At 36.4% G+C, this 20,057-nt stretch overlaps 1 protein-coding gene across 3 annotated transcripts in view; it reads right to left on the minus strand.

Annotated features, from left to right (window-relative positions):
• Positions 1-20,057, minus strand: part of PTAR1 (protein prenyltransferase alpha subunit repeat containing 1) — a 78,039-nt gene that overhangs the window by 17,365 nt on the left and 40,617 nt on the right. For 2 of the 3 annotated variants that reach the window (XM_069086989.1, XM_069086991.1), the window contains 2 exons: positions 15,930-16,258; positions 3,081-12,497 (listed from right to left, as the gene is read on the minus strand). In XM_069086989.1, the coding sequence (XP_068943090.1) occupies positions 12,155-12,497; positions 15,930-16,258 (672 nt within the window). In that variant the 3' untranslated portion in view covers positions 3,081-12,154. Of the gene's footprint in view, positions 1-3,080; positions 12,498-15,929; positions 16,259-20,057 lie in introns of those variants that run through there. The other variant, XM_069086995.1, reaches the window with a different exon arrangement.

The following is a 20,057-nucleotide window of genomic DNA, read 5'->3' on the forward strand; positions in this document are numbered from 1 at the left end:
GAAGGGAGTAATGCGTAAATAGACAACTGTTCTTTATAAGGCATCAAAAAGGAAATTTAAGAACATGAGTCGTTATTGTTTAAACTGGAAGGAACTTTATAGGTCATCTATTCCAACCTCTTTATTTTACGGATGAGGAGATGGAAGCTCAGATGGATTAAATTCACAGAGATGGTAAATGGCAAGCTGAAATTCTGGCATAATTTCTCAACTCAAATCTAACACATCTCGCTCTATTACACTGCCATATTCTTTTTTGGGGGGCCGGGGTGGGGAAGAGGAGAGTTTCATTGACTCAGAAAGGAGAAATCATTCAAGGGTTACATTCAAGTCAATTGACTTTGGTCTCTTTGCTTGGTGGAGAGGGGGGAAGAGGAGGAGAGGAACTGCATTTAACTTAATCTTCCTCCAACTTTAAAAAATTAAGCAATCATTAAATGTCATCTGATACAAAGAACTGAATATGCAACAGTTTCATCTTATAGTCAGTAATGGAGAATCACTGAGAATACAAGGTGAAAAGAAAGCCTTGTAGGAAAGAAACACCTACTTCCATTCACAGATCCTGCTCCATAGAATTTTCCCCTCTCCAATCTCTGCTCTTTTGTTAAATGCACATCTAATTCTCAAAAATCCCACAGGCAAAACCCTTGTTCTATCACGAGTTCCTCTCTGGCTAGGTGAAATCTGGAACTTGCTCCACAAAAGCCGTTCTCTCATTCCATCGTGCTGTCACCTTCTGCTTAACCACATTCACTTCCTACAATTCCCAAAGTCTGGCCTAACAATACAGGTTATGTAGTTAATCTCTTTCCCACCCTTCCACCACCGAAACTCTAGCTAGACAATGCCTCCTCATATCATTTAATGCTTTAGAGGTTACAAAGAGTTTTCCTCACAAAGATGTGTGAGGGTGCACAAGTGTAATGCTTCCATTTCACAGAGAAGGAAACTGAGGTGCAGAGGTTAAGCCAGTCTGCCAGTCACACAACTAGTATGACACAGAGCATTACAAACGTATGACTTGAACTTCCTGGCTTTTTCAGGCCCTTTTTTGAGCTGGTTCAGACTAAAGTTACAAGTTGAAAACCAATTTTCTGCAACAATCAGGAAGACTGTTTCAGATTTTTATCTTAGCAGACTTTAATTTTAAAGCTCACTTTGTGAATACCACTAATTCACAGATCAGATGCAGGGCACTGCCCCAAAGCTCACCAGATCAACCATTAAGTCAAAACTCAATGGCAATGCAGGCTGAAAAGACATCACTACTTATAAGGATGCTTCAAGAGTAGGAACAGTAACTACGAAACATGAGCAGCCTGTGTGGCCACAACACTTATACTTGCATCCTTGAAGTTCCCCTCAAAGAAATATGCCAAAATTACTGGCAATCGTCAGAAATCAGTGTGCAAGACAACAGAAAAACTGCCCAAGAACAGAGATTCTGTAACCGTACCTACCTTCTTCAGTCTTCACAGAAATGGAATTTTTCACTAATTTTAACATCCATTTCCTTTCCCGTAATTATCATATACTTCCTGTACCTTTATCATCTGTGGAAAGCAAATGAGGGAACTTTTTGGGCCAGCTGGAGGATCCAATCGGAGGAGGAAGGGCAGGGAAAGTCATAAAGAAGGCAATATGGATGGGGTTAAGATAAATGGTAAGAAATAACAAGTACTTTCTCCCTCATATCCAGGGTTCCTGTCTTTTCTCTATATAAAAAGATCCGTCCCCCCTCCTTCGCTACAAAGTTAAAAAGTACGGTGGTTATACTACTGTACAGCAATTGTATTATTTCCCCAAATGGAAAATTAGACATTTCTTATTTTAAATTATGGTAAGAAATACTGCAATTATTATGTATTGATGGGCCTGAAGGCCACCGAAGGATAAGCCTTATATTTGTTTTTTTTTTTGAAGGGGGGAAGACAAGGCAATTGGGGTTAAGTGACTTGCCCAAGGTCACACAGCTAGTTGTGTCAAGTGTCTGAGGCCGGATTTGAACTCAGGTCCTTCTGACTCCAGGGCTGTTGCTCTATTTACTGTGCCAGATGTTCCTATTTATTTTCTAGCATATATTTTTTCCTATTAAATAAGAATATGTAAAAAATTACATATTTCATATTCCAACACAAGGCAAATATAACACTTTGCAAAATGACGGCATGTGAATGTTATATTAATTTAATAAGTGTGACTGGCTAGTACCACCATCCTGCATCTAATATTACTGCTTACCTTTTATTTCAAGCAGGATCCTATTAGGTAAAGCAATTTACCAGAGAAGCACTTTGCTAATATTAGTTGCACATGCAAATTATTAATTTATCTAATTTGCTTTCTCTTCCAAACTGAAAGGCATTTTTCACTCAGCAATTTCTATTCTTTAGTTCATCAGAGTTGGTAAACAGTATCACCCTGACTTTAAACATTAACACTTTAATGTAATTCAGAATAAACTGTTTCTAATCTAAAATAGTCACTGGTAATGAAGGGATGTTGTTAAATGTGACTAAAAATCTCCACACTTCACCAAATAGTTTACAAGTCATCTGTTCTCCCAGTAAATCTATAAGAAATTATATTTTTCTTTGCATCCCCAGTGCCTAGCATGATGCCCAGCATCGTGAGAGCACAATAAATGTTTGCTGGTTGATTTATCATTCTACTGACCCATTTATATACCACTGCATATTGTTGCATAACTCATCAGATATAGTAATTAAACGCAGGATTCAGAAAACACTGGGGAGGAAACCTGGATCTACCTTTACCTTTGGCATAACTGTCTGAAAAACGTGAATGGACCTTCCGCTACCAGAGTAGCTGGTATGAGTCTATTTAACTATACAGATAATGTATTTTTAAAAAATGGCAGTCTACATTTTTGTCTTTGGAATGCATCTACAAGGCAAGTCTTGGGTGAACTGACATTTTTTTTTTATTTCTCCCATGCTGTACATAATCAAATTACTGGTTTCACTAGGAACATAATTTTCTTCCACAAGCTATAATTAAACTGGGCGGCAAAGTAGACCAATATCATGTAAAAAATACACACCAACACCATGACATTTATTTTAGGAGATGAAAAGTTTATTTTAAAATTGACAACATTTAGCAAAGAAAAAAGATACATTATTTTTCTTTTCTACAGAAATGCAATTTATGGCTGTGCTTAGTATACTCTGTTGCTAAAACATGTAAAACCAAATTAAATGGGAAAAAAAAGGATAGCCCATTCCATATTTCTGCCATTCATAATCACTTAAATTGTACCATTAAGTACTGGAAGACAGCTGAATAGGAAGATTAGAACTTCAGGGCTGTTGTTAATATATATTGTATTATTAGAATAAAAGGAAAATAAAATGTATATACATATATAATTGACATGCAACATTAACTATTATTTATGGAAACAGCATAATTTAGTGTACACAATTTAAAAACAATGGCAGGGTATTAGTCTAATCAGATATCAGAGTATCATGGCATTTCACATGGCAAGGAATTTCCTTTTCCTTATAAAATAAAGCATGGCAAAATCTGGCCACTTGCTCTAAAATGTATACGTAATATGATAAAGATGAAGGAAAAATGAGAAGATACCATAAGTTTGCCTCCATCACTAATTTATCCCAATTAAACAAATTATCATGACCAATACACTATAAACAAAAACCATTACATTAGCCTTGGAATTTAGCATCAGTTGTTAGGAGTTTTGAGGTGGGGTATGAACTATAGATAACATATACCCTTAGCATTCATACTTTGTATCAATGTTTTTATCTTTCTATGATGTCTATGATGTGAGAGTGAAATACCATCTACATAACTGGAAATAATTAGTTACTAAAATTACTTTGAGATGAATAATGAAAAAAAGGATTTGTGCAGTTTGCTTTAATGGGGGAAAATTATCAGTGCAATTTATGAAAATATTAGTGCAGCAAATGAATTTAATATCTTCAAAAAGAAAAGTTAATAAAACTTGTATTTAATGCCCAAAAAAACAACTTGTACCACAGGTATTCTATACATTTAAACAGGAACTGTTTAATGCTTAAAACAATCTCAAACTTTAACTGCAACTTATTCAATTTTAAACAGCTGGAAAATCTTCAGTCAACACATAATTAACACAGGTAGTAAATTCTAACAACAGAAACATGTGAGAAATATTAATACTGAGAGAATTCCAAATTTCAGTTGAGTGCATCACTGACCAGCAATGAAAAGCTCGATCTACTTATTTATTGTTAGTGTCTCAAATTGATTTTCTTTTTTTGATAATTTCAAGGAGTAACTATTCGTCTTTTCCCCCCTCTCTCCCTGTTACAGTAAAAGGAAGAAAACAATTTCTAGAAATGTGCTACATTTTGACAATCTTGTAATTTTTAGTTTGTCAACTCAAAAGGATAAATCAATCTCACGTTGAGTTTTCTCTTTCACATGGCAGTATATGCATAAACAACACTTATAGTAATTTTGTTGCTTAGAAAACCTGAATTATCGCCACGACAGACTGCCATCTCTCATATTGCTTTCACCTGTTTATTAGGAGCCCAAGAAAAAACTCTCAAAAATCTCCTTAAAGGTTTGTAATTCTCAATTGTATTCATAAATTTTCAGGTTATTGGTTTATTATTTGTGAAGGGTAGTGGATTTTATCCTAGGAAAGATGCCCCTAAAAATCATTCCACAAATAGATAAACATTTATGTTATTTTCACATTTTATTCATCACCATTAAGGGAAGTATATTGGAAAGCAACAACAATTTAGAGGATATGAACAGGGCCTAAACTAAACAATACCCGACAGCAAAATATCATCTGGTTAGCTTCTAAGACTACGACACTCTTCTCAAAACAATTTAATGATAAAGCTAATGAATAATTATGGTGCTGGGGAATGTCGGCTAAATTTTTGCAATTTCTATTTCTTGAACATATTCTAAGTAAATATTATTCTTAACATACTTTTAAAAAACAATGATGCCAAAATAATTCATCTCAATATAACTTTAAAATGTAAAACAATTTCACTAAATTCTATTTAAAGAATGGGTGACGTTTACCTTCATTATTTAAGGTTTATTGTCAGTTTGATTGACACGGTGACTTTGCCAATTGTTATTTATTGAACATTGATTATGTGCATTTTTACTTAGCCTGTACTCAACTTTTTAATTAAAGAACACACCTGTATCAAATGCAAGGTGATGAGATTTCAGGGAAATAACTGAATACTTAATAAATATGAGTATGCATAATAATGATTTAAAATAGTTTATATGTTCATTTGTCCTTTTCAAGATATGAAAAAATCTTATCTGATATAAATTACTTTACATAATGTAAAAAGTAAACATTTCTGCACGATACTGCATAGTACTTAGAGAAAGTGATTGCCATGCCCCACATTAAGGCTGACTCTAATGGTAGTTATGGAAAGCTCCAGAGTATCCTGGTTCTCCATTCCCCTTAAGGGGAGTGATGCTCAAAGCAGAGTAGAAGGTTGACACAATTATCTGATTAATTCAGGCACATGTGGGCTTGGGTCAACCTTCCATCTCAGTTGTAGAATGGAGACCTTTTTTAATCAGAAAGACTGCATTTAGCAACACTGCATGAAGAAAAGTCTTGCCAAAATTTGGGTGTGATAATGTAAAACAAAACATTTTTTGAAACCCATCAAATAAATCTAAATTCAGCTTCATTTCATCTTGTATTTATATTCTATGGAGTAGAATAATCTAAATTTTATTTATTATGCTTATGCAGCTGGAGACACAATGTTCATTTACAATAGTCTCCCCCCAAAGGGATAATTTGCTTCTCCATAATAATCCTCTATCAAAATTCTCTTGCATAAAGTGTTTTTTCCAATTCTTACATACTTGAAGTGCCAAATAACAGAACTAAAACAATTTTAATCCTAATCTTTAACAATTTAGTTTTCCACACTGAACTACAGATGGCATGAACAATAAACATTGTCTAGCAGATAGACATCTCCTGAGGAAAAACATTTGTTAAATCTGTGTTCCTCTACTGTTCATTCTCCTCAAATTTTCAAACTCATTAATCCTACAGCAACCAAAAGTACAAAACAGATACATTCTCTCCTGCCTTCCCTGAAACATGGAGAAGATGGAAATATCATAAAGTATGCTCACGATACGTATGTCCTATGGGGATGGGAGCAGCATGGATGCACAAGGCAGTCTCAAAGCAGGTTACCAGCTCCTATATTAGCTAGTGATTTATATAAAATACTATCTAGACTAAAAAATGTGGAGACCTAGTAATATATTAGGCAATTATGCCTCTATTTTTTTCCACTGACTATAAAAAGTTTATCCTAAATTTACTAAGTATTCTATACCCTGAGAGGTAATTACACACTAATAAAGGAAATGTCAGGGTTAGCATCACTGACTATACTAGTATTTGGAAAGCATAAACTGTCTATAGTTATTATTCTTGGAAGCACAGGATTTCTTGAGCAGACTATGCTACCTCATTATTATAATTGATGTTTCTGAGTAAAGAATTTGGTTTTTGATAGTGCTGAGAAGGAAGTGAGCCTGAGCCTGCTTAATTAATAGTACCAAAGCCTGGTACGGGAGGCAGGCTGCAAGAACTAGTCTCCCAGAATCACAACTTGTCCATTATTTGCCTAGTCTGCAAAACATAAACTATATGTTGGTGGTTCTAACATTTCTCTATAAAGCACTTTGGGATCTTAGGTAAGAAAAGTGTTATGAAGCCACAAAGTATTACTTAAAATTATTTTTTTTCTTCTACCATTTGTACCTCTTTATACATTCACATTTTCGATTTTCACTTCTGTATATTTTTATCATATTTTTCAGTTGTTTTGTGTCAAGGCTGAAATTCTGAATGAACTTAGGCTTCAAATACACCAAGACAAAGGATTCACTTAAAATAATGTCTGTTCTTTCTTTTAGGAGGCAATATCACAGTTCCTTTATAAAAAGGCTTCACGGTAACCCTTAAAAACAAATGGGTAGCCTTTTAAATGGGATACCTCAAAACAGGAAAAAAAAATTGGTAGTAGGGAAATAATAACCAATTCTTGGTAAAGTGCTTGGAAACCTCAATTACTAAACAAAAATATAAACCAAAACATCCTCTCTGTCCATGTCAACAACCTATAACAAAAGAAATGACATTCCTTTCACTGAGAAGCCTACTGAAACCTAGAGTTACTACTATCTAGCAGTTTACATATGAATGATTTCTTGGACACTTGATAAAGCTGTCAGTATTCTTCAAATTGTTTTTGGTTTCTGGCTCCAAAATTAGATTTAGATAATTATAATCCTGCTTCAAAGAATACAGGCACTCTAATAAACAAAATTATATTTCATGTAAAAAGTTCTATGTTTCAAATCCTAAAAAACAAAACCGAATTGATAGGCTGTAGAGAGAAAGAAGAACTTAAGAATCAATCATTTAGTTTAAGCCCCTTATTTAACAAAGAATGAAAATGAGGCCCAGAAGTTAAGTGACTTGCCCAAGGTCACACAGGTAGTAAACTAAGAAAACTAAGATGAGGCTTGAAATCCCAGGCTCTTTTCACTATACCTTTCTATGGGTCTGATCATGGCTTTCTTCTTCACAACTTACAAGGATGTTAGATTTTTCCAGTGATTCCTATGTCTCAACACCCTCCACCATAAAACAGGTCTCTAGAACACATTGTACTTTGGGGATGGGGCAATGTAAGGTGCTAATGGATGTAGAGTATATGCATCTGAGAACTTCATATGAAAAATAAAAAGGTGCAAATATTAAAAATTATTTAAATTCTCTCGCAAAATTTGCTTTTTGGGAATTTTTTTTTAATTTAAGGACACCATGGTAACATAGGTTTGAAATATCTTTGGGGGGGGGGAGGAAGGATTATATAAAAAATTATGTGATACTTCTACTGGCAAAATTTCACCACTTTCCTCTAGAAAATGAGGAAACTGAGGCATAGGGGGCATAACTGTCACCCAACTAGTTTAGGATTAGATTAAATCCCTTACTTGGCCTCTTGCATCACATTCTTAGATCAAGTGGGGAGAAAAAAAGGAGTAAGAAATTACCTTTCTCAAGTCACAATGCATTTTAAAAATAACAATTCAAAAGCATATATTTATGTGTGTACATACGTAAATACATATACATTCACATATATGTATAGACATGTGTTTGTATGTCTGTCTGTTCAGCTGGAAGTAAGCCAAAGGTGTCACACATGACCTGAACTTGAGAACACCCAATCATGTGACCTGGGCACTTTTTTGAGGAGCAAACACAAAAAAGCCACTGTAGAAAAGTTGTTGTTTCTTATATGTTAATGAATCCTGGAATAGAGCAGTATGAACAAAAATCCTTATTTTAACACTAAGGTAGCAATCTATATCAGTTATTTTATTTTTACTTTATCTAATTACAACTTCATGAGACCTTAAATTTGCAAAGCAGGAATGAGAAAAAAGACTTTCAAAGTCTAGGTTAGCTTCTCTAATGACTCAAGTCAGTTTCAGAAATATCTCAAAAGGTGGATTTCATTGGTCAGAAGTTGGGAAAAAAAAGCAGACACACATATCCAATATACATCTCAACAAACAGGTAAACCCCACAGGTACAAAAATATTGCCCTCTTCAAGTCTGATTCTGACACTTTAAAACAATTAAAGGAATGATCTTAATTTAGCAGAACTGGCTTTAGACCTCTTGGCCAATGTTTATATCACCTTTCCCAAATGGCATGTTAAACCGGCACCTAATGAACACTTCCAGTTGTGAAAGATACTTTTAAATGTATAGATATATGTACACATATACATATATTGCTGGAATTAATTATTTCATTACGATCTTTGAGAGGCAAAATAGTAGTGGATAGAGAGCTGACCTCAAAATCAGTCAGACCTGGATTCCCGTCCTGCCTCGGTCATATACTGATTTGTGAGCCCCAGCAAGTCACCTAAAGTCTCAGTGCTCTAGGCACCTCTCTAGAGTTCTAATCTGAAGGAAAGGTGTCTACCTGAATTGACAGAGGGTGTAGTGCCCTAGATCAGTGAAATCACAAGTCCAGTCACCGTCTCTTATACATTTGAGTATTTTATGAGCAAGGCACACAGTATAGTTTACAAATACTGCATTTGAAAAGTAGGAAACCTTGAAGGGGAAAAAAAGTTTAGATTTACAAGGATAGTTTGATTTAATTTACCATAGGATCGCTCGGAATTCCTGACTGTAGGTGCTACTTGGCTGCATGATTGGCCATGAGGATGGGGTGGCCTTTCAATATGGAGAATAGCCAATCTGCTTACAGAATCTCTACCACCCCCCCTTCACTTTTCCAGAAAAAAAAAAAAAAAAGGACCTTTAGCATTCAACACTCGCACAACCTTCTACTACAAAGGACCTTACTTATTCCTACTTCTCTAACACTATCTCCTATCAAAGTTATTTGTACCACACTACAAGAGTTGGTAAGAATCAATGCCATTACACAATTAAATTTTTTTTTTGCAGGAGAACCCCTTAAGATCCATACATACATGAACTTTTTTTTTGTTAAATGAACACTACATATGCTGATTTTAGAAAAAAATTAGCACAGAAATTTCTGTTGCCAAGCACTTCCTTGTTTCCAACTGTTAATGAATGATCACTTATTGCTCTAGCCTTGCTAAGACAGGAGACCGATGTAGATTTAAGAACTGAATTATTTCGATTAGGGGCATGACATAGCCTCGAAAAACCTAAAGGCTATCCACACTAAAATGGAAGTTGTTCTAGAGAAGGTATATGAAGGTCCTGAATTCATAAGAACATTATTAAGAGTGGAAAGATAGGACCAAAAAGTTTCAATTTTCTACTGAAAATACTGTACTAGTTTTTCTCAAATAGAAAAATCATGAAAATGTGAGAAGTCTATTATTGAGGATATTTAAAACTAAGCTTAGAAAAGAAAATGAAGTTAATACTGTATGGAGGCAATGATTGGCTATGTACACTAGCAGGATGGACTGGACCTGCTATATCTTCTCCACTTCTATGTAACCACTAAGAAAGAATCCCAAGCTAATGACTAATCATAGAGGTTACAGACCCTGAGGTATTAGATTCAGGAACTTCTGCTGAAAAGGGCTCTGTATATCAGGGCATAGGACTATTCACACGGATAAGGATATAGATTGAAAGGTTTGCAAAACAGTCACTTTTGCCCCAAAAATAAAGCCCAGCAGCAGCTGGTCATACATTTAAGGTCTCTAGGTCCACTAGGGCCAGGCTGGCCAATTTTTTCCTGGGATCCTGTTAAGGCTCACTGTCTGATTGTCACTGAACAGAGCTATGATGCCAAAATAAAGGGTAAATTTCATATCCCCTTAAGAGAAACCTATTTCAATTATAGATCACAGGCTTTACAGCTGGAAAAGACCAATTATTTCATTTCACAGGTGAAAAAAACAACTGAGGTCCAAGATGTAAAGTCACTTGCCTAAAGTTACCCAGGTAATAAGTAGCAGCTATGGGATCTGAATTCATGCCCTTTAAAGCTCAAGTTAATCTGGGGTTTTCATTCAGAGTGAAATAGCAGAAATCTGTCTTTCTCCTGGGTCCTCTCTACACCCCCCACCCCAATTAGATAGTGAAACTTGGAAGCACGGGAGGTAGGGTGAGGCTACCAGCTCACATTCCTCCTTGAGAGCCAAGGGATTTGAAAGTATTCTCATTTTGGTTAGCAACTTCTGCCAATTTGGTATTAATAGGATTGGTCATACTTATACACCCTTCCTGGCCCTTTTTTTGTAGGCCAAGAAATAAAGGTGGGGTATTTTTTGCTGAAGGAATACAGAAGGAAAAAGATATAAAAAAAGCAAAGGGTATGTGACAAGAGATAACAAAGGGATATGCTGAGAAAGGATAGATAATGAGGAGGGAGAAAAAAATTAACTATGGGTAGATACAATTAGCTAAATAAAACACAGGGAGAGCAATATCTCCCTCTACTATTTTCAACCCTTAGGGTTCAAGGAAAGCATGAGAGAAACCCTGGGACTGAACCCCGGTTTCAAAATATGTATAAAGAGTCTCTGGCAATGGATGTAATGGATATAAAGTTGATTGTTGAGTCCTCAGTGTGGACAATTTACTAAAATGTAAATGTTTTAACCTATTTCTTTAGATGCCCCCACATTTATTTTCTCCCAAAATATTTAACATTCATCTCTGTAGTGTACCTCATAAATTTTTAGAAATATAAGATGACAGTTTGTTGATCTGGTAAATCAAAAAAATAAATTATAGGTGAACTTTTTACAAACAAATTTCAATGTTTCATTAATCTGATTCCCCAATCCAACAGATCTTTGAAGGAAGATAGTAAGAATTAAAAAAATCCAACAAAACTCGCTATAAAAGACCTAATTACACAGGGTTTAAGTTAGGTATCTGTAGCTTATACCAATTTAACAGAAAAATAATCAGAATGCATAATAAAAATAAACTGTCCAGTACTGTAGTAACATAACCTCTTAAAGTTATGGTTTAAAATGAGTAATTCTTTGATAAATTGGTAATCTCTGAAGAGAGTTTTATGCTTAAACCCAACTCTATTGACTTTGGTTAGTTTAGTCTACAAGTAGAGCACATTAGGGTCAGTATTTGTTTTTATTTCCCCATAACCATATTTGTTTCCCAAACCAAAAACTGGATCAAGTTGTTTAAAGTTAGTCATTACAAACTGTATTATGTTTTAAAGTTTTTTTTTAATAATAACAAGTTAACAAATAAATTTCCCAACAAAATAAGGAAAAAAAATCATGAGAACAGAATATGAAGCTGCCCAAAGAAATGCAAAGGATATGAATATTTTTTTCTCAAAATTTAAGACTCATTTTGCACTAGGAAAATGTTTTTGTTTTCCTACAAAAGAACTGCCTGTTCCTAACAAAATAAATGACACAAGGGTCTTCCTACAAACCTTAAAATTGATCATAAAGGGTGAGAAGCCAATACTAGAACCAGTACATGCAACTGTAAGTAAGAAAGGAAAAGATAAGTAATATTGCACTAAAAGTAAAACCCTGCTGGAATTTTCCGTCTCTTTCACTGACTCCAAGTAACCAGCCATTTCCTATAAGCATTAGCAAACCTGGCTTGTTCTACATTTCGGCAGGTGGACAAAATTTGTTCAATAAACCTGTGCTCCATTTCTATGCCAAGGGAGTCCTGAGCAGGTGTTCGCTTTAGTCGCTTAGTTTCCTGGGAATAACCTTGCTTGTTAGAGTCATTTAAGCCATCCACATCCATGGCCTGAGTCATATGAGTGACTGCTGGGCTGAGATTTAAGTCATTTAAAGTTCCACCACTGTTGTCCACAGGTGATAGTCGCATCAGGCTGTGAGGAAGCTTACTGTTTAAGTGATGCTGAAGGTAGAACACATGCCGCCTTTGTAAAAGAAGAGGCCAGGAATTGAAAAGAAAAAATAAAATAAAATATAACAACAGTTAGGTCAGGCAATATTGAAAAAAGCATCAAGATGGTGCCTTCAAACACATAGCCCGAGTTCAAATCAATATGCTTACCCCTTTAAAACAGATGCTTATTTATAGGGAAGAGTGCCTGCTTAAGAACTGGCCAACAGCGTACAGTCCTGTGGCCCCTGATTTACTTGTTAGATTTTTACAGTACCTGGCACTCAAGAGGGGGTTTAAAAGGTCACAAACTGATGATGAGACCATAGGTTTGTCACCAAATGAAAACCAGAACATCACATTCATACAAGGGAGAATGGCATCAGCCACACTTGCTCCCGGCAGGATTTAAAAAAAAATCAATCTAACCACAGTCAGACCCCAAATCAAGATTTCAGGAACCAAAGACCTTTCCTCTGTGCTCAGGTCATGGCTTCTGCCACAGTCTTCCTTTAAAAGTACACTTTTATTAGTACAATTATTGTAGCTTGCCTTATAATACAGAAATCATAGGAATATTTCTGCTGAACTTAATCACTAAGTCATGAGTTGCTGTCATTAAAATAACCCCTCACTTGGAGGGCAGCCATCTGGTGATGAATCTCTCTACCCTTTCTAAGGCTGGCACTGAAATAACAGACACACAGTTTATCATGAGGGACCTGTATTCAAACCTTTCTTTAAAATTTGCGTTTCTCTAGCATTACAGACAAGACTCTAGGGTTGCCTTCGTGTCATGACACATCACAAGTAAGCACATCATTCTTCACATGCACAAAGTACTACCAATGGCTGCTGGAAAAAGCAAGCTAAATGGATGTTTCTTCTTAACCCCTTCTTCCACCCCTTAAAGTTCATACTACAAATCACTTATGGTAATCTCTTTCCATATGGTAACATTCAGTAGAAAACAGACACTACATAGAAAAAAAATCCTCCCTTGTCCTCCAAATCTCCAAAACAAACCCCAATGCTTTTTAGTTTGATGGTTCACATTAGAACATTATCTGCTTGAGGAAAATGATGGGAGTTCTCTTTTAAATAACAAAAATATCCCAAGAGTATTTCAAATTTAATAGAACTTTGAAAAATTATGCTATATATACACAACTTCTTATGAACATATCTATGGAAGAAAATCATATGCACTTCCATAACCATCAGCTTCTACTGCAGTAACTCTAAGCCCTTCAGAATTTATTTCATTTATCTAATGTACCTCAAAAGCTTTAATTTAAGCAGAATGTACCACAGCATGAACTTTGCTGATACAACCTTAAAGAACCCACAGATATCTCCATACCAAGATAACGCATTGGAATAGGATCTTCTCGAAAGTGTAACACGTTATCTAATCTGTTATCTAACATATCTCTTTATATACATATTACATATAAACTTTACAGGCAAGAGAGTTTCAAGGATAAATCACCTGATTATCTATCTATGCTTTTAAAGGTTTTTTTTACTATTACTTAAAGAATTTACTTTTTTCAATGATAGTTTTCCCAATCACTCAAAAGCTTAATTTTGGGGGAGGCTAGGTGGCACGGTGAATAGAGCACACAGGCCCTGGAGTCAGGGGGACCTTTGTTCAAATCTGGCCTCAGACACTCAACACAAAAAACTAGCCATGTGACCTTGGGCAAGTCGCTTAACCCCAAATGCCCTCCGAAAAGCAAAAAAAAAGCTTAATTTTGTTTTCTGCCTTGATGTGGCCTTAGTTTTAAAAAAAAAATTAATAAAGTACTGTGTAAATAGTACCAAGGGGAGATAAATCTCCCATTAATCCTCTGACTTTACCCGATTTTGGAGGAGCCGCAGAGGAAATGTTGCAACAGCGTGAAAACTTGAGCAGGCTGGGAAAGGGAACACCTCCAAAAATTTTAAAAATACAAATAGAAAATAACACTTTAACTGATCTCACTGTCTGAGTCAGTTTTCCTGATTACAGATGGCGCTCATTCATCTATCTAAAATGAGTTTATTAAGTATCTCTTAAGTGCCAGGCTCTTTCCAAGGTCCTAGGGATGGCAAAACAAAAACAGAACAGTCTCTGCCACAGAAAAGCTTACATTAGACTGAGAGGAGATCAGCATGAAGACAAAAGTGAAATATGAAACGCACACAAAACAGTTACGGAAGCTAATGTACCACTGGTGTTTGTTGTGACAAGAAAGACACTGTGAACTGAAAGAGAGTGAGATGAGCAATGTGAGATGTGGGGTATGTTCAACCACAGCACGTAACACCCTTCCGAAGGCAATGTCCCCCATACCAAGGTTACAGTAACGCAGACAGGATAAACATTAGGACAAAGGAGATAGGATGTATGAAAATGTTTTGCAAACCTCAGAATGTCATATAAATATGAGCTATTATTATTTTCTGGGGTTGTTAGCAAGTTACTTCCTCTTTATTAAATTCATTAATTTAATAAACATTGATTGAGCACCTATTATGTGCTAGGCACTCTGCTAAGTGCTGAAAATACAAAAAGAAAAGCAAACAAACTTTCAAGAGAAGGACCAAGAAAAGCAGGCAAGATAACTTAGTTTATGGACACGGAAAGGATATAGGAATCACATAAAATGGGAGCTCTTCAATGGCAGGGACACTATTTTTGTTCCATGTCCCCAGTGCGTGGCACGAAGTAGGTCTACTAAATGCTTGGTGAAATGAACTGATACAACAAGCTAACCAGGGATTCTCTTTGATGAACATCACTGTGGGGCAAAATGACTAATATGGCAATGTTTTACATGACTGCACATGTATAACCTATATCAGACTGCTTACCATCTCAGGGAGTGGGGAGGGGAGGAAAGGAGGGATAGAATTTGGAATTCAAAACTGAAAAACAAAACAAAAAAGCAAATGTTAAAAATTGCTTTTGCTTGCAACTAGGTAAAAATAAAATATTTTAAAATGAAATGAAGTGATACCAGATATTATAGAAACCTTTAAAAAAAATCATTGTTGGGGTTGGCTTAAGATAATGGCAAAGATTAGCAGAAATTTGTAAACACAATGGGGCTGCCAGGTAGCACAGCGAGTAAGAGCACTGACCCCAGAGTCGGGATGACCCGGAGATTGAATCCGGGCTCAGACACTTAGCACCCACCCAGAAACACCTGGCTGTGTAACCTTGAGCAAGTTACTTAACCCTGATTGCTTTAAAAAAAAAAAAAAGAAAGAAAGAAATTTGTAAACACTGACAAAAGTACGGATAATCACAGGGCTATCCATACAGCTTTAAAATTCTCTAAAGGAATGTGTTTGGCAATTCTCAGTGAAGGAAAAGCTCAGTTACACCTACCCCAGATGCAGATTCATCCCTGTGAACCCCTCTGGCTCCAGAGGAGTGGCCATAAAGCTTCAGGCTTCGGAAATAGGTCTCTCTTACCTATGACACCAGAGTGTTTCGTGTCCTGGGTAGTTATCAATGAGATCTGTGCTGAGTTCAACTTCTTCCTCCAGAAGACGGGAAAGATCCACTGCCCTGTGGTGCTCTGCTGGTGTGTCTTCTTCATCATCATCATCATCATCATCATCATCTTTTGGAAGATCTGGGATTTTCTCACTTACCAAAGGGCTCTGTTCCAATATAGCACTGTCAGTCACAGTCTGGCTTATCAAAGACTTTAATAAGAACTGGCGGTAGTGAAATCCACTGTGATCTGAAACATGCATGGATGCCCAATGTTTGGTGGAAGACAGTTCATCAAGAAGAATCTTGAGTGGTGAAAGACAGAAGGGATAAAGAATAAAGAAAAACAAGTTTCCACACATTTTCCTTTATTTTTACTAGGCCTCAGATTTATCTGTGACCAACCCTATCACCATTAAGACTGATTTCTGCTCTAAACAGAAAGTACATTAAAAACAACAAAACACAATTCAAAAAGTCCACTGAATTAATATCCTTTCCCAGGAGCTTAATTAATCCCACTTAGCATAGCACTCCCAAAGAAAAGACAAATTTAAAATGACCAAGACTTAGTAAAATGCATATTATATAAATATTGAGTTTTTATAGTCAGTCAGATGTAAGTTTAACATATCTTCTAAATAAAGACCTTAAGGGGCGGCTAGGTGGTGCAGTGAATAGAGCACCAGCCCTGGAGTCAGGAAAACCTCAGTTCAAATCCGGCTTCAGATGCTTAACACAAAAAAACTAGCCATGTTACCTTGGGCAAGTCATTTAACCCCAACTGTCTTCCAAAAAAAAAAAGGCAAAAAAAAAAGCAAGACCTTAAAAACTTAATCATTAAGCTTTTTTCTCCAGTTTTCTTCAATGCACAAAATGAAAAATGATCACTTTCAAAAAAGAAGTACATTACACAGCAGCACTCTTACTCAAGTAAATAAAAACAGTAATTCTAGGAGAGGATATATATTATGTGTATGTGTGTGTTTGTGTGTGTGTACTATAAGTGGACTACGTAAGCCACAGTACAAATAATAATGAGAACTATGGCTCCTAATTGCACTAATGATGGGAGAAAATTTTGATGCAACAAAATAAAAGTCTCTTTAGGTTTCCCTAGCAATTTCCCAGGTACCTACCTATATATGGGCATAAATAAAAAATTCACTGAGTATCTACACTATGAACAAGACATGGAGCTAAGAGGTGTGGTTTACATAGTATAAGACACAGACCCTGCCCTCAAAACACGCAAATGAACAGTTAACAAATGATACAAAGGCAGTAGTAATGGCCAAATGAATAGTACATAGAGAAAAAACCATAGGAACTCAGAACATAGCTTTAGCTGGAGTAAATATGATATAGGTTAAAAAAAAAAAGCATGCTTCATTTTAGAGGAATTATTATTACCCACATGAACTTGTTTCAGATGTCACAGATGGATGGATATTCTCTTTGGAAAATAAAATCATTCCTGCAATCAATCAACTTGATGAAAGTAAGTAAGCAAAAGAACACTTGCTCCTAAAGAAAGCCAATTTTAAAATCAGCACACTTGTGGAAAAACTAAGTCAAAGGACAGCCTAGCTGTAACCTAGCAGCTTTTCCTGGTTTTGTCTTGTTACATACGTTGAATACTCTTGTGTGAAAGGAATTGACTCAACAAGAAAAACCCTTAGAATAACTAACTCCCTTCCTGGAACATGCTTGAATGAAGTTGGGAAAAAAAAAAAGAGAAAAACTTTGATTAGTATTTCTCTTCCAAAACAACTAGTAAATGAATAAAACGATTTGTGATAATCTCAATTTAATTGACTTAAAAAAACAGGATCTCTCAGACTGAAAACAGTAATATCTATCACATTAATCTTCCATGAATGCATGGGTATGTGCTACAGAAGAATCTTTAATCATTTAAGAGTAGAGAATATAGAGTCAGGGGTGGGGAACCCACAGCCTTGAGGCCACAGGTTCCCCACCCCTAGTAAAACCTTTGTAAGAATGGAAAAAAAAAAATGAAAAAATGAATTCAGACAATTACTTTCTTCTTTTTTTTTTGGAGGGCAATTGGAGTTAAGTGACTTGCCCCAAGTCACACAGCTAGTAAGTGTGTCAAGGGTCTGAGGCTGGATTTGAACTAACGTCCTCCTGACTCCAGGGCTGGTGCTTTATTCACTATCCCATAATTACTTTCTTTTATAAAGGAAGAAACTGAAGAAAGACAGGGATTAAGTATAAAGTAGGGATTTAAGGCATAGCCTGGACAAAGCTTTTCTCTTAAGGAAAAAAAAAAAGGGTGGTGGGGTGGTAGAAATAAAAGAAAATCACTAAGCTCCCCCTTCGCAAAAAAAAAAAATAACAATTAGAGAAATAACTGATGCTGCTCTCAGTAATATCAGATGATAAAAAACCAGATAGAAGTTGTATTTAAAAGAGAAACCCAGTAAATTTCTAAAAAGCTCTCATATATCTGAAAATAAGCATTCTTTTTTTTTTTTTTGAGGGGGAAGGCAAGGCAGTTGGGGTTAAGTGATTTGCTCAAGGTCATACAGCTAGTAAATTGTCAAATGTCTGAGGCCAAATTGGAACTCAGGTCCTCCTGACTCCAGACTTGGTGCTCTATTCACTGCACCACCTAGCTGCCCCTGAAAATGAGCTTTCTTACAGACATTCTAAAATAATATTCAGAGCTACAGAACCTATATTGCAGGACCACAATATTTTACCAGCTATTTCATAGAGCTTTTAAAATTTGTAGCCTTAAAAGAACAGGGTACTGATGCTATATTTTCATTTACTGTAATTATTTACTTTAGGATTTAGCCTAATTTCTTTTAGTCTCTAAATTGAGAGAAGAAAATACTACAAAAAGATGCCGCTGCTAATCACTGTCAGAAATAAAAATGTGCTTTGAATTGTTTTTTCCAATAATACCCAGGAAGACCGTGCGAGTAATTTGCAACACAAGAGGTTCAGTACCTACCTTACACAGAGACTGAATCTCGTAACTTTGGCCTCAATAATACCACATATAAATACATGTACTTCACTATTTAAACAATCTGTGTTTTCATCGGTATAAATACAGCTTCTACCAACAGAGATGGCAACCCTACCACACCAATGAGTTGTCATGGCCAAAAATATTCATCACCTCATAGCTAATCTTTTGGTCATGAGTTGCTCTGAAATTGAAGTCCAAGCCTCAGACAGAAGACACATAGTACAGGGGAGGCCAGGTGGCTCAGCGAGTGAGAGCACCGGCCCCAGAGTCGGGATGACCTAAGGGATCGAATCCAGGCTCAGACACTCAGCACCACACCCAGAAATAACTGGCCGTATAACCTTGAGCAAGTTACTTAACCCTAATTGCTTAGGGGTGGCCAGGTGGCTCAGTGAGTAAGAGCACCAGCCCCAGTGTCGGGATGACCTGGGATCGAATCCAGGCTCAGACACGCAGCACCACACCCAGAAATAACTGGCCGTGTAACCTTGAGCAAGTTACTTAACCCCAACTGCTTTAAAATAAAAAAAAAAAAAGACACAGTACATCACTTTGGAACTCTGAAAATTCTTGAGCCGGGTTTGTGTCTGTTGGCTTGTCCTTGCTTGGGAGCTTCAGCAGACCACTGCTGGACTCAGTCACCGATAGCTGGCTGGTCTTTAGAGTGGGAGTCCTGTCCTCGTTACTGCGCTACAGGCTCACACTCTGGGGTAAAGCCTTGAACGGAGGTTTTCCTCTGCCCTCGGGATCAGAGCCATACATCTATTTTCTGGAACCTGTTTCTTCATTAGTACATAGCTGGGGCCCATGCTCATGACCGCCTCTCTCCACCATGGTCCTGTGACCCCAAACTGGACAGTGGAGAATAAAGCTCCCACACAGCCCTTGTCCTTGCACACAGCTGAGGGACCCCTGAGATCTCTCTCTCCCCTGGTGCTCTGGGAGCATTTAGAATGCTCCATGCTGTGCATACTTCTGGCCAGCCCAATGTCTGCAGACCTCTCTATCTCCCTAAGCAGTCTTGGGCTGAAAAAATGACTTGTTTGACTTTTTCTTTGCTTTACCAAACCAGAATTCGGTCTGATACAATTTCTATG

The sequence above is a fragment of the Petaurus breviceps genome, unplaced genomic scaffold, assembly GCF_028583685.1.
Source record: "Petaurus breviceps papuanus isolate PSGF00001 unplaced genomic scaffold, PetGlider_PUasm1.0 118, whole genome shotgun sequence".
Classification (NCBI taxonomy): domain Eukaryota; kingdom Metazoa; phylum Chordata; class Mammalia; order Diprotodontia; family Petauridae; genus Petaurus; species Petaurus breviceps.